We start from the raw sequence: 15,821 nt of genomic DNA, 5'->3' as shown, positions 1-15,821 counted from the left end.
GAGGTGACTGCTGGGAACTTAAAGGATTTTAAAAAACCCAGAACTGAACCTGCAGAAACCTTCTGTGTGGTAAAGCCCACGTCCAATTCCAGTATGCTGCTCAAATGTGTTAAACATGACACTCTTGTTACAGAGGAGCAGTGTGTTTTCACAGCCTACCACCATTATCATTCACTCACATCTGAAACTTGGATGTGGGATAGATACTTTTTGTCACTTGGAAGGTTTGCCCCATCTGTTTTTTCAAGTCCTGTGCATGTAGGAATTTAATAGCACAGCAGGTCCCCAGTCTCCTGCTTGCATTGTCTGTCCTTTCCGCTACTGGTTCTTCCAAAAATCTGCATTCCTGCCATTCCTCATTCCCAGGGAACCCTCTTCAGCCCCCATGAAAAAAGTCCCTCACAGCTAAATGTTGTAGTACAAATAAAACTGATATAATTAAACGTTTCAAAACAGTGAGCCCGCCAACACCCTACTGGTTTTTAACTTATGTCCCTTTCCCTGAACCACTCATCTGTTTTGCCTGTTTTCTCCGTCTTGAGAGAAGGGATTCCCATCCTGTATCATACGGCACATTTGCAGCACTGTACTAATACAGACCCAATAATTCGCAAACCTGATAACAAGCAAGAAACTTTCTCTGCTTGGCATTAGAATTAACAGCAGGAGGGTATTGTGAGGTCTTGCATGTTACAGTGGCTTAACTGTTTTTCACCAAAAGTCCATTATGTACATGATGTGAAGACTCACCTAAAACTAAACTGTGCTTGTAAAATTAATGAACTAAGTACAGTTTGATGCATAAGCTTTGACAATTGTGATTATTCACTTGTTTGTTCGTCAGGTGGTGATCTGCAGCATGTTTCCTAGTCATCAGTGAGAGTTCGTATGGCTTGTGCTGCCTTTGCCCATGAAAGCTTATGCTCCAAAATATCTGTTAGTCTATAAGGCGCCGCAAGACTTTTTGTTGTTCTGTTAAGGGTTATTTCCTTTATTATTTATATTCTGAGCTTTCGTCACAGAATCAAAACAAATTAAAGTTCTTTACTTTTATAGCTGTAAATGCCCTGCAACTTTTGATGGGCCTGAATGCCAGCAAATGAAACGTACCTTCAGAGGGCATGGTTATGCCTGGTTCCCTCCCATCAAGCCTTGCTTTGAGAGTCGTATCTCCTTGGAGTTTATTACTGAAGTGCCTGATGGGCTTCTGCTTTACAATGGACCCGTCGCACGCATTCATCCTGGGGAAGTGGAAGACTTCATAGCGTTAGGTTCAAAACTTTAACAGTTTCATTTTCTGTGTGCGCGTACATGTGCAACTCAGGTGTCTAAGTACTGTCCTTTGTCTCTCTTCAAAAAAAAAAAAAAGTCATTGAAGTCCTTCATGGCAAAGAGGGAGAGTTGAAAACAACTTACCAGCACTACCAATTCATTCTCTAATACTGTTATTCCTTGCTCTGCAAGCTAAGTGGTATTAATACTAGAAAAATGCAGTTTAAAAAGACTTATGAGATGTGAGAGAGCATTAATCTGTGTTTTTACTTTTTTTTTTTTTAAATTAAAAATGCCAACTCCTTAAACTGAAATTGAATTGGTAGCTTTTAGCTCCAATAGATTATAATACTTACATGGTTGACTTTCTGACAGGAGAAAGCTTGTTCAGTAACTTTTTTTCTTTTCCAGAGCTCTCTGACAGTGTCCCTTCCCTGACTATAAGTCATGGCTCTGGGGTACTCTTCCTGCAGTTATCTCAGAAAGTTAATGTTGCAGATCGCCGATGGCATAATATAAAAATTATAAGTGATGGAAAGGCAAGTATAAAAACAACCTGGTAGAGTCTTTGTTTCCAGTATCTGGCTACTGTCTTGAGATAAGATTCCTGCTGTTAGTAAAGTGTCTGGCTAGTTATTTTTGTGTCCCCTATCATCATCAATGGGCAGAGTATTAGCAGGAATTAAAAATTTCAGCTTTGTCTCCTGTCCTCTTTGTCAAGGAGGCAGAATTGTCTGCTGACTATACTGCAGGGTTGGGGTAATCTGATGAGACAGATTCTGCTCCTGACCTGCTGGCAAATTCCTAAACTGCTCTGGACTAGACTCTGGTCCACCAACTGCAATTATACCATTCAGGCAGTGTAAAATGAGGCTAAAGAGACTGGAGACTGGATTGAAAAATTCCTCCATGCAAGGGTAGTCTCTGCTGATCTGAAGCTAGTGGAGTTGCCTCTATAGTAGTCTGTGTGAGAGAAGGGACGTGCTGGAACCTGGAGAAAGGGAACAGTAAAATAAGTGATACACTCCCTCAGTTTAAATTGACACTGAGGCCAGTTGGCTGACACTCCTGGAGTCTTTATCTACCCTCTGCTTTTCACTGAACCCACAGCTCTGCTGGGGCACAGGAGAGAAGCAAAATTCTGTGTCTGGTTCTTCATCTATGGAATAGGAATGGTAATGTGTATTTACTCACCTCTGAGATCTGCTGGTAAAACTCATTATGATGTTAATACACTTTTTCTGCATTTTAACTTGTAGTTGTATAGATGGTATACAAACTGCAATTAAAAACAATTTGATCCCAGAGAAGGCAATCCTACTGAGCAACGAGTGATTACCATCATCATTGTGATCTTTTGATGCAATACATTTTCCACTCTAGAAAGTGCAGCTGATCCTTGACAACTGCGTAAATATTTCATTTAAAGATGATAATGGCATCCTTAAAGAAACCTCCCAGAGGGATCTGTCTGCCTGTGACGTTTCAGAAGAAACGCCAGGAAATGAAAGGTAAAAACATAATCGATAACACAACCGCAAAAGAACCAAGAAAGAAAAGGAAAATCATCCAGGCTAATCTAGGTTGATTGCTACTAATTCTTTTCTTTCTTTCCCACTCCTTCCCACCCCCAATGCCGGCAGGTTCCTCAATGTTCACCAACCCTTACAGCTGGGTGGAGTGAAGAAGGCCTTCCCATACCGAAATTCACAAAAACACTTCAAAGGATTTGTTGGCTGTATACGGAATGTCATCGTTGACAGCAAGGTAAGAGTATCAGGAAGTGTTCCTTCAGAGCAGTATTTTTAACTGCAGCCACCTAAAGTAGCGTGTTGTTGTCCCCCCCCGGCCTGTCCTTTTCTAGATCTATGATTTGGAGCACCCCGCAGAATCCTTAAACAGCGCTCCAGGCTGTGCTGTGACTGATGAAATGTGCCGTGGAGCTGGGGCCCTCTCCTGTGGTATTCATGGCAAGTGCATTGGTGAATGGGGCTCTTTTAATTGTAGCTGTTACCCTGGATACGCTGGATCAAAATGTGACAAAGGTACAGTGAGTCTTGGGGAGAAGTGAATCATGGGAATCTTTGGGAGCAGGCAGTGGATATGCTGTGGTACAGAGTTTGTTTAATTCAGTAGCACTTTCCTGGAGCCAGTAGCTAAGTAGGTGAGACTGTTGTACTGGTGAATGGCTCCTGCCCCCAAGTCCTGCCTCTTCCTGCCACTACCCTATCCTGTACTCCCATTGCAGCCCATTACCTGGCCTCATGATGGGGACATGGCCTCAGGGAGCCTGTTGTGGGCAGCAGCAGCTGTCAGGCTCCCCCACCCCTGAGGGATGGGGGCTACCTGGGGTCAAGGGTCGGGTGGCAGAGGCTGCAGCGCTTGCCTCCCCCTGCACTAACAGCAGTCTGCCGTGCCGTGCCATGCCATGCCATGCCATGCCACGCCCCCCAGCCTCTCACTTCTCCCCCAGCCCACAATGCAGCAGGGTAGAACATGCTGCTGCTCCCATTGCATGGGGAGGGCATGTGACCCCTGCTGTTTCTGCCCCACCTGACCCTCGGCCCTAAATAATCCCTGGGCCCCATTGCCTAGAGGGAAGCCAAAGGGCCAGAGCAGGGGTGGGGCAGGGTGTGCGGTGCAGGGGAGGCTGCCCCAGGCCCGGACTGCCCTTCCAGCAGTATTCACAGATTTCGCCATTCATGGTGGTGTTAGGAATGTATCCACTGTGGATGGTGAGGGTTCCCTTTCGTGTAATGCCTTGTTCTGTAAAAGGTTTGGACTTGCCGTTATTAAAGTACTTACATTCATTAGTTGCATGAAGGAAGTGTCACGGGGAAGGTCTTTGTTTACCTTTTGTGTGATTTCACTCTGTGACCAACACCTGCTGGAGAATGAAAGACTGTGATTTGCAGTTTCTCTGTCTGTTTCAAGCCTATCTCAGCTGGAAGAGACCTTCAGAGGTCATTGAATCCAGTCCTCAAGAGGACCTATCAATAGCTATGACAGATTTTTTTTTAAGTGTTTGTCCCACATCCATAAATGGCCCCTTCAAGGGTTGAACTCACAACCCTGGCTTTAACAGGCCAATTAACAGGCCACTGAGCTATCCATCCCCTAGTTCTAGTTTCTTGTTCTAAAATGAAGTGCAGCTAATGCTGTACCTTTAGCATCCAGTGGTGGCTACAGGAGAGGAAGGATGACATAGTGGTTGTCCCTGTCTTGGAGATGCTTCTTATTTTTGCTCCAGATCTGATGAAGTGGGTCTTACCCACAGAAGCTCATTACCTAATAAATAAAATTGTTAGCCTTTAAGGTGCTACAGGACTGCATTTTTTTTTTTGGTGATACCTTTAGTAAGGCTTTTGACACAGTCCTGCCTTTGCAGTCTCATAGACAAACTAGGGAAATCTCATCTCGCAGTTCACAAGTGCAGCCACACTGAGTTGTAGGCATGCCTTCACAGATGTACCAAACCACCTCTGTCGCCAGCAATGCTCCAGTCTCACAAAGCTGGTCAAAAATATAATAGATTGCCGTCACTGACAAAATACTCTTTTTGCCGGGGAGCTCCACACTGTTGTGATAAGTCAAAAAAGGGCATTCAAAACTAAAGCCCTGGCTATATTTGCTAGCACCTACATAGGCCTTGCCTTGCTGATACTCTGTGCTGTTATAGACCCTTATTTTAGGGATTCTGTTGTTGATTCCAGCCTCACCCACTATATGTGTTTTTACTGTAACAAGTCTCACAAAGTTAAACTTGTCTTCTTTATATGCACCATTTTGTCTCTCCCTAGTGAAAAACAAAATTAAACCCCACCAACATGAAGTTTCCAAATTGTTTTTAGATGACTTTGGCTTCTGACAGTCTCAGAGGGGCAGCTGTGTTAGTTGGTAGCATCACAAATAACAAACAGTCATATGGCACCTTAAAGACTAACAAATTTATTAGGTCATGAGCATTTGTGGGTAAAACCCACTTCCTTGGATGAAAATAAAGAGCTTTTTTTATGTCCTGTAGTACCCTCTCCTGTTCCTTTAGTCCCATATTTGCCGTTTTGGTCTGCTCTAGCTTCTGAGACAGTGGCTTAGAGTCCGTGTGTGGTATGTGTTCCACAGCACCCCATGCCCCTTGGCCAGAGTTTCTTCGAATTAAAATTCTGATGTCTTTTACCTCTTCAGAGCATTGTATGTGTGCACAAGCTAAGGGCTCTGTGAGTCCACTTACACTTTTTGTGCTATGTTTAGTTCTCCTGGAGTGGGACTTCAGAAGGAACAGTTGGATTCATTATGAGCTGAAAAGCTTTCCTAGTACCCACATTACCGAGGTCCAGCTCATGGTACGCACCCGTGTTTCCTTCAGCACCATTCTCTGCATGGCATCAGCAAATGGGAGTGGATATATCAGACTGGAGGTAAACAGTCCAAATGTTCTTCTGTTGTGTTTGCGTGTGCCACTGTACAATCATAGAATCATAGAACACTAGGACCGGAAGGGGCCTCGAGAGGCCATCGAGTCCAGTCCCCTGCCCCGACGGCAGGACCGACCACTATCTACACCATCCCTGACAGACATCTGTCTAATCTGTTCTTAAATATCTCCAGCGAGGGAGATTCCACAACCTCCCTTGGCAACTTATTCCAGTACTTGACCACCCTGACAGTTAGGAACTTTTTCCTAATGTCCAACCTAAACTTCCCTTGCTGCAGCTTAAGTCCATTGCCTCTTGTTCTCTCCTCAGAGGCCAAGAAGAACAAGTTTTCTCCCTCTTCCTTATGACACCCTTTAAGATATCTGAAAACCGCTATCATGTCCCCCCTCAATCTTCTTTTTTCCAAGCTAAACAAGCCCAATTCTTTCAGCCTTTCTTCATAAGTCATGTTCTCCAGACCTTTTATCATTCTAGTTGCTCTTCTCTGGACCTTCTCTAACTTCTCCACATCTTTCTTGAATTGGGGTGCCCAGAACTGGGCACAATATTCCAGCTGAGGCCTAACCAGCGCAGAGTAGAGCGGTAGAATGATTTCTCGTGTCTTGTTCACAACACACCTGCTAATGCATCCCAGAATCATGTTTGCTTTTTTTGCAACAGCATCACACTGTTGACTCATGTTTAACTTGTGATCTACTAGAACCCCTAGATCCCTTTCTGCTGTACTCCTTCCTAGACAGTCTTTTCCCATTCTGTATGTGTGAAACAGATTATTCCTTCCTAAGTGCAGCACCTTACATTTATCTTCATTAAACTTCATCCTGTTTACTTCAGACCATTTCTCTAATTTGTCTAGATCATTCTGAATTATGACCCTATCCTCCAAGGTAGTTGCAACCCCTCCCAGCTTGGTATCATCTGCAAACTTAATAAGCGTACTTTCTATGCCAATATCCAAATCATTAATGAAGATATTGAACAGAACTGGTCCCAAAACAGACCCCTGCGGAACCCCACTTGTTATGCTTTTCCAACTGGATTGAGCACCATTAACAACTACTCTCTGGGTGCGATTAGCCAGCCAGTTATGCACCCACCTTATTGCAGCGTGATTTTAAGTTGGACTTGCCTAGTTTGTCGATAAGAATATTATGCGAGACCGTATCAAATGCTTTACTAAAGTCTAGGTATACCACATCCACTGCTTCTCCCTTATCTACGAGTCTCGTTATCATGTCAAAAAAAGCTATCAGGTTGGTTTGACATGATTTGTTTTTTACAAAACCATGCTGGCTGTTCCCTATCACTTTACTACCTTCCAAGTGCTTGCAGATGACTTCCTTAACTACCTGCTCCATTATCTTTCCTGGCACAGAAGTTAAGCTTACTGGCCTGTAATTTCCTGGGTTGTTCTTATGCCCCTTTTTGTAGATGGGCACTATATTTTTCCCTCTTCCAGTCTTCTGGAATCTCTCCTGTCTCCCATGACTTTCCAAAAATGAGAGCTAACGGCTCAGCTACCTCTTGTATCAGCTCCTTGAGGATTCTAGGATGCATTTCATCAGGCCCTGGTGACTTGCAGACATCTAATTTTTCCAAATGGTTTTTAACTTGTTCTTTTTTTATTTCAAAAACTAACTCTATCCCTTTTCCACCGGCATTCTCTGTCAGGCATTCCTTCAGACTTCTCTGTGAAGACCGAAACAAAGAAGTCATTAAGCATCTCTGCCATTTCCAAGTTCCCCGTTACTGTTTCTCCCTCCTCACTGAGCAATGGCCCTACCCTGTCCTTGGTCTTCCTCTTGTTTCTAATATATTTGTAAAAGGCCTTCTTGTTACCCTTTAGGCCTGTAGCTAGTTGGAGCTCATTTTGTGCCTTAGCCCTTCTAATTTTACTCCTGCATTCCTGTGTTATTTGCCTATGTTCATTCTTTGTAATTTGTCCCAGTTTCCATTTTTTATAGGATTCCTTTTTTAGTTTGAGATCATGCAGGATCTCCTTGTTAAGCCAAGGCGGTCTTTGCCCATATTTACTATCTTTCCTACATAGGGGAATAGCTTATTTTTGGGCCCTTAATAATGTGTCTTTGAAAAACTGCCAACTCTCCTCAGTTGTTTTTCCCCTCAGTTTTTCCTCCCATGGGATCTTACCTACCAGCTCTCTGAGTTTACCAAAATCTGCCTTCCTGAAATCCATCATCTCTATTTTGCTATTTTCTCTCCTACCAGTCCTTAGAATTGTGAATTCTATTATTTCATGATCACTTTCACCCAAGCAGCCTCCCACCTTCAAATTCTCGACCAAGTCCTCCTTATTTGTCAAAATCAAATCCAGAACAGTTTCTCCCCTGGTGGCTTTTTCAACTTTTTGGAATAAAAAATTGTCTCCAATGCAGTCTAAGAACTTATTGGATAGTCTGTGCCCTGCTGTATTAGTGTCCCAGCATATATCTGGAGAGTTAAAGTCCCCCATCACCACCAAATCCTGGGCTCTGGATGATTTTGTTAGTTGTTTAAAAAAAGCATCATCCACCTCTTCCACCTGGTTAGGTGGCCTGTAGTAGACACCTAACAGGACATCACCCTTGTTTTTTACCCCTCTTAAACTAACCCACAGACTCTCAACACGTCCATCTCCTATGTCCATCTCCACCTCAATCCAAGTGTGTACATTTTTTATATATAAGGCAACACCTCCCCCCTTTTTTCCCTTTCTATCTTTCCTAACCAGGCTGTAGCCTTCAATACCAACATTCCAATCATGTGTATTATCCCACCAAGTTTCTGTGATGCCAATAATATCATAGCTGTATTTATTTATTAGCACTTCCAGTTCTTCCTGCTTATTACCCATACTTCTTGCATTGGCATATAGGCATCTCAGATATTGATTTGAACTTGCCCCCCAGTTTTTTCCTGGCCCTCTTTTTACTCTGACATTGTTGCCCATGCTCCCTCCTACTTCCGACCCATCTCCCAGGTTTCCATGTTCTCCACTTACCTGCGGGCTTTGCTCCCCTGTCCCCGGCAAACCTAGTTTAAAGCCCTCCTCACCAGGTTAGGAAGTCTTTGTGCGAATATAGTCTTTCCCCTCCTCGAAAGGTGAACGCCATCTCTGCCTAGCAGTCCTTCCTGAAATAGCATCCCGTGGTCGAAGAAACCGAAGCCTTCCTGGCGACACCATCCACGCAGCCAGGCATTCACCTCTAGGATGCACCTGTCTCTGCCCGGGCCCCTACCCACAACAGGAAGGATTGAAGAGAATACCACCTGCACCCCAAACCCCTTCACCCGTGCCCCCAGAGCCCTGTAGTCACTCTTGACCTGCCCGGGCCCCTACCCACAACAGGAAGGATTGAAGAGAATACCACCTGCGCCCCAAACCCCTTCACCCGTGCCCCCAGAGCCCTGTAGTCACTCTTGACCTGCTCAGCATTACACCTCACAGTATCATTAGTGCCCACATGGATGAGAAGCATGGGATAGTAGTCTGAGGGTCGGACAATCCTCGACAATGCCTCTGTAACATCTCGGATACGGGCCACAGGCAGGCAGCATACCTCCCGAGACGAAATGTCAGGGCGACAGATGGGTGCCTCCGTCCCCCTCAAAAGAGAGTCTCCAACCATCAAAAAGAAGCATCTTCTGAATCTTTAAATACCCGTGTTCCTTTAGCAATAAGGGAGGCTTTGCCCCTTTGAGTAACAATTCTTATTCATGCAGAGTCTGTCTTTCCTGAAAAATAAACAACCCTACAGCAGTGCTGTTTGGCCATGTAAGAAACACTTCATACTGACTACAATTTGTGGCTTGCATTATGATGGTTGGACACACATTCCTGGTGCAAGTGTGAACATTGTTAAACATCTGTACCCCCATGTTCCTGTAGGTGGTGGATGGACATTTTGGAGTTAATTTCAGTATGGGGGACAAAGAGCAGCAGCTGAGACTGAGCTCCTTACGCATAGACAATGGCCAGTGGGTTCTGCTGACTATGGAGCGCTATAACAATGAGTTTACCTTGCGTGTCAATAATGGCGGAGGGGACCATGAAGTGACCTCCTCTGTGGATGCAGACAGATGGTTTGAAATGGATTTGGCAAGCCTCGTGCTAGGAAACCACCTTCCAAACCACTCAGAGAGTGGTTTCCAAGGCAAGTGATGTGTGGTGAGTTCCTAAAAGGAAGATTTTAAACCACAGAGTTGGCATGTTAGATAATAATGAGCATCAGGACCCCACATAGGTATAGCCACTGGAGTGTCCCTGAAATGCAGGATCTGGTCCCTCGCTGGAAATTCAGGGCTTATATGTTGCCCTCAGTTAACTAAATCATGCCCTAATACAATGTTTACCAATTTTATTTTAGAAAAAGTTCCCCTTTTTCAAAAAGCAAAACAAAAACTTACACCCCCCCCCGAGTACCTACAGTTTTCAGACATACCATTTTTTATCTACCATTGCAACACATTTGTTTAAACAACTTAATCGTAATTGGTTGAGTGGGAAAAAATTGCCTATAGGCAATAAACTTGCCATCGTACTTATGACTGTGCAAAAAGGATAAATACAAAACATAGATGAACATTAAGTCCAATTTTGTTATTCATAAAAAAAAGTTGAGAAACACTGAATTAACGTACCCGCTGGAAGAGCGCTGGGCACCCTTGGGTGTTCACATAGAATCACAGAACAATAGAGCTGGAAGAGACCTAAGAAGCCATCAAGTCCAGCCCCCTGCCCAAGGCAGGACCAAACCCCATCAGATCAGCCCAGCCAGGACTTTGTCGAGCCAAGACTTAAAACACCTCCAGGGATGGAGACTCCGCTACTTCCCTGGGTAGACCATTCCAATGCTTCACCACCCTCCTAGTGAAAAAGTTTTTCCTAATGGTCAACCTGGACCTTCCCATCTGCAACTTGAGACCATTGTTCCGTGTTCTGCCATCCGTGACCACTGTGAACAGCCTCTTTCCAGCCTCTTTGCAACCTCCCTTCAGTAAGTTGAAGGCCATTATCGAATCCCCCCTCAGTCTTCTCTTCTGCAGACTAAACAGAAGCAATTCCCTCAACCTTTCTTCATATGTCATATGCTCCAGCCCCCTAATTATTTTGGTCACCCTCTGCTGGACTCTCTCCAGTGTATCCACATCCTTCCTATATTTGGGGGCCCAGAACTGTACACAGTAGTCCAGTACATGTACACCTGGTAGAGAACCACTGCCCTTGTACTGATGTAATTTTGGGTTTTGATGTTTCCCACTGGGGACATTGGCAGTACAGAGCAAGTCAAGAATTAGTGGTGTTCGAGTCCCTGGAGGGAGAACAACACTGAGATTGTCCCCATCTTTCGCTCCACACTTGTGGGAAGGGAACAGAAGACCCTTCTAGACTATTTACTGCACACAACATTACTACCCTCGCCAAGGCTGGGCTGATGGAGATGGGGCTCTGTCTGTCAAGTGGGAAGCAGTCACTTTTGGCTGGGTTCCACTCATACTTTCCCTACTCAGACTGCAACAGAATGGGTGACAGGACCCCCAGTCAAACCACCTACTTCACAGCTTCAGCTTTTCTCAAGCTTGGGTGCAGGACTGGTGTAGTGCTGTGCAGGACCAGCTAGCAAGAGCGCAGGCACACGCACCTCGGAAGGAATTTAGATCACTAGTAAAATAGTTTGCGCTACTTGACTCTGTCTTGCGATTGGACTACTTTGCATGCAAACAGTGATTGGTTTGATAATGGTACAAGTCATAGGTGCAAGCTCTGCCGATGCTCTGGGGCTGGAGCACCCATGGGCAAAAAATTAGTGGGGGTTTTGTGCTCATCTGGAGCCAAGCTCTCCTCTTTGCCACTCTCTACCTGCCTCTCTTGCCTGCTGCGCTGCAGGGTACTGTTTTGCAGCTTCTGGGATGCTCTGGGAAGGAGGGGCAGGAGCAGGGGTGTGGTGTACACAGGGGAGGAGGTGGGACGAGGGGGAGGGTTGCAGAAAGAGGAGAGTGGGGACAGGGCAGGGATTGGGGGAAGAGGTGGAGCAAGAGCAGGGGTCCAGCACCCCCAAGGCAGGAGTTGTGACTAGCACTGTGTGCTTCTGTCTGTGCTTTTCTGCTCATGTAGGTTGCATGTGTGACGTCCAGCTGAACGGTCAGCCTCTTCTTGCTGATGGAAAAAGCACAGAGCTCAGCTTAATGGCTAAGCAGCAGGGTGTCACCATTGGCTGTCATTCCCATGCTTGCCGCAGTCAGCCCTGTCGCAGCCCTTTCCATTGCGTTGACTTGTGGAGAAGGCATGAGTGCAGGTACGCAAAAAGTCTTTTGTTTTTCCTCTGGGAGTGGGATTTGATCATTTGGGACACTTTTTCTACATATGGGTCTTCAGATTGCAGCTGTCCAATCCACTTGTGAAAGGGGAATCTCCAGGGTTCTTTAAGTGTGCCTGTGCGTGCTCCACCTTAGGTGTCAGGCTTGCCCTGCTGCTGCAGATTGGAGATCTTGATAGCTGTTTCTGCTGGACTAAGCATGCGCAGCTCCTCTGCTCCTCTTCATGCTCTTTTCATCATGTGTGTGGTCCGGTTTGATCCAGTTCCTCTCAACCGCCAACGGCTGCAGACAGAGCTTCCAACTGCCCTCTCCTAGGCTTCAATTCTTCACTTTTTTTTCCCCTCCTCTATTTCTTCAACAATTCATAAAGTTACTCCAGTTCAAGTACTTTTATTGTTTAATTGACTGTTTTAGCATTTAGCCGTTTTTGGGCTGATGCTTAGTTCTTGTTAGTTGTTTCAATCCATTACTAGATCAAGGACTCCTTATCTATTGACTTGCTAATCCATTTAGCACTTGTTAATGTGCCTGGGTTTAAGAAGTGTGAGTCTTGCCGGGAGGCAGTGCCTCTTTCTGATGGCCACTCATACTGTATCGGGTGCTTGGGTGAAGGGTAGTACCTGCAAAGTGCCCCCATTGTTCAAAGTTAACCGCCAGGGCTCGCAGAGACAGGGAGATGCATCTTCACATGCTCCTGTTTGAGAAGGCGCTGCAGCCGGCTCTGCTGGAGAGTGGTGAGCCCTCTCAGGAGGCGTCACCCTAAGCGCAGAGCGTCGTCTACCGAGGAGGTAGCACATAAGCGCCCAAGAGTCTCCCCCACTCGATCACTACCCATTGTGTCTGTGGGTGCGACAAGCGAAGCTGAAAGAGGCTCAGCTAAGGTCTCTTGGTGCTCATAAGGACTCGACCAAAAGAAAATCTTCCTTCCCGACACAGGGGATGGAACCTGGCACTGCCAGAGCCCCTGACTGCCCTGAAGCGGCATCAGAGGCTTTAGTTCCGGCAATGGCAAAGTCTAAAGTGCCGCTGGCACTGACAGCATCAGCACCAATGAAGTCTAGAGCACTGTCGGCACCAGCAGCACCAGCACTGACGACCATGGCACCAACAATCTCGGCACCAAGACGCTCGACCTCCGCACGGACAACAACGGCATCGACGACTCCAGCACTAACAACCGTGGCACTATGGTGTTTCTCAACTGCGCCGATGCTCCTGGCACCTACGCGTTCTGCACTTCACACTAAAGAACTGCGTCCTCCATGCTCCGTACCAAGCTCATCGGTGCCGATGCAAGCAACAGAGCACAGAAAGGCGAGGAGTAAATCCTCCTGCACCCTTCATAGGGATTCCCTGCGTCAGCATTCTGTATCACCTGTTTCTGTCACCTCACAGATTTCTTTGGGATGCTACTCTAGGTCTCCTTACAATGCTATGAGGTCACCATCCCCAGTGTTGGGGCCATATTCCTCCCACTGGTATGAAGTCTGGACCAAAGGGCAATGGAATAGTGACAGATCCCGGTCACCGCCTCAGCATAGTGGGTGCTCTCATTCCCGTTCATTGTATGAACGTGCCTACGAACGCTACTCCCCTGCTCATCAATACTGCCATTCTCCATGCTGCGCAAGGCTTCAGGACTATGAGCGGTGTCGCTCTTCCCAATGCCATGTGCACGAGCTGGCGGACTACCCAGCAGAGAGGCTTTTGGTGGCATCCTGCTCTCTTAGCCCCTCTCCAGTGCCTCCACCTCTGCTGACCATCCGACCATTCTCTCCACTGTCTGGAGAGGAAGAAGCTCAGTTTTCAGAGGTTGACTTCCCTCCAGGCCCTGCTTCACCACACGATCCAGCCTCATCTTTGCCATGAGGCAGTAATTCCAGGCGACGTCTCTCCCCCGATGACCTCCGTGAATTTCAGGACTTGTTTTGGAAGGTGGCAAAATCCCAGGGGATTCAGCAAGCAGAGTTGCCTGACAAGAGACAGGGGTTGCTGAAGAACTTAAGGCCCCCCATCTCCACCAAAATTGCAATTCTGCTGGGTGAGGCTATTGTAGAGGCAGCCGACAATATCTGACAAACACCAGCATCTATGCCGGCCACTAATGAGTGTGAACAAAAAGTATTTTGTCCCTTCTGTGGGCACGGAGTACTTATTTACCCATCCGCAGCCTAACTCTTTGGTGGTGGAATCCTTGCTACAGAGAGTGAAGGCCCCACAATATAAGGTCCTGGACAGAGACTCAAAATAGTTGGACTTTTTCGGGCGTAAAATCTATTGGTTCTCCACACTCTTGTTGCACATGGTGAGCTATGCTGCGCATCTGTCCAGCTTACATTGCTTATGGAGTACTTGCCTGACTCAACAAAATCCTTGTTGAAGGCCATAGTACAAGAAGGCTATGCGGCCTCCAGGGCTACTGTTCGGATTGCTCTTGATGTGGCTGACCCGGCGGCTTGCTCCATAGCCACGGCCATAGTCATGAGAAGGGCTTTGTGGTTGCAATCTGTGGGCATCCCCAAAAAGCTTCAATCTAAGGTTGAGGACCTCCCCTTTGACAAACAGAAGCTCTTTGCTGAAACTACAGATGTGGTGTTCCATTCAAGCAAGGACTCGCATGCTACTCTCTGGACTTTGGGTATGTACACACCGCCATTTAGACGTAGGTGGTGTGGGCCTTACCAGAGAATGTACTCCCAACCTTTCTGGGGCAGTACCAGCCCAGAGAGTATGAACAACCCAGGTCTTCCTAGAGGCCACCCAGGTGGAGGCATACACAGCCTTGTGGCCAACAACAGCAGCAGCAGCCAAGGCAACGAGTTTGATGGCGTCATTGTCGAGAGCTGAACCTCCCCCAAGCCAGTAGCTTCATCCTCCTCTCGGACACTGTTCCTTCACTGCCTTTGACTGTTTTTCAACCAATGGTCCAAAATTACGACAGATGGATGGGTGCTAGAGATAGTGTCTGCAGGTTACATGATTCCGTTTCGCAGCACCCCTCCCACCACTCCCCCGAGCACGCCCCCACACGAAGTCATGTTACGGAAGGAGGTAGACCACCTTCTCACCATAGGGGTGATAGAGCAGGTGCTGGAGAAATTCAGAGGAAGGGGCTTCTACTTCTGCTACTGTCTCATGCAAAAGAAATCTGGAGGGTGGAGACCCTTTCTGGACCTCCACAATCTAAATCACCATCTGCAAGAGCAACGGTTCAGAATGGTCACATTGGCCTCCATAGTTCCTGTGTTCGAACAAGGGGATTGGTTTGCAGCTCTCGACCTGCAAGACGCTTACTTTCACATCACCATCCACCCCGCTCACAGGTGATTTTTTTTTTCGGTTTCTGGTTGGGGCAGGGGGGGGACACCTCTTTCAGTATTGGATGCTACCTTTCAGCCTAGCTACAGCTCCCAGGGTATTCTCAAAAACCCTTGCAGTGGTGGCAGCTCATCTGCACCACCTGGACATCGTCATCTTTCCATACCTAGATGACTGCCTTATAAAAGGACCTTCCCGGGAGGAGGTCCATACGATGGTCCGGGTCACACGGGCTAGCTTTCTCACTCTGGGCCGACTGATAAACAAGCAAAAGTTGAGTCTGGAACCAACCCAGAACATAGAATTTATTGGGGCAAGGTTGAACTCTACCACCGCCTGTGTGTATCTGCCACCTCTCCACTTTCGAGCCATCCGGGACCTTGTTCACATGGTTTTTGACAGGTCCACAGGTGCAGATCATAACGTGCTTACGCCTCATGGGTCACATGGCTGCCACTATGTATGCGGTGCAAAATG

At 46.6% G+C, this 15,821-nt stretch overlaps 1 protein-coding gene across 1 annotated transcript in view; it reads left to right on the top strand.

Annotated features, from left to right (window-relative positions):
* The window catches only part of LOC142008491 (neural-cadherin-like), a 102,038-nt gene that overhangs the window by 65,262 nt on the left and 20,955 nt on the right, over nt 1-15,821 (top strand). Inside the window, exons 22-29 of the mRNA XM_074985691.1 lie at nt 1,057-1,271; nt 1,684-1,811; nt 2,656-2,783; nt 2,916-3,039; nt 3,137-3,317; nt 5,524-5,690; nt 9,598-9,862; nt 11,824-12,004. Of these exons, the coding sequence (XP_074841792.1) occupies nt 1,057-1,271; nt 1,684-1,811; nt 2,656-2,783; nt 2,916-3,039; nt 3,137-3,317; nt 5,524-5,690; nt 9,598-9,862; nt 11,824-12,004 (1,389 nt within the window). The remainder of the gene's footprint in view (nt 1-1,056; nt 1,272-1,683; nt 1,812-2,655; nt 2,784-2,915; nt 3,040-3,136; nt 3,318-5,523; nt 5,691-9,597; nt 9,863-11,823; nt 12,005-15,821) is intronic.

This window comes from Carettochelys insculpta, chromosome 2 (genome assembly GCF_033958435.1).
Source record: "Carettochelys insculpta isolate YL-2023 chromosome 2, ASM3395843v1, whole genome shotgun sequence".
In the NCBI taxonomy this organism is placed as follows: Eukaryota; Metazoa; Chordata; order Testudines; family Carettochelyidae; genus Carettochelys; species Carettochelys insculpta.
Note: the sequence above shows the minus strand (reverse complement) of the source record. Positions and strands in the feature narration are given on the sequence as shown.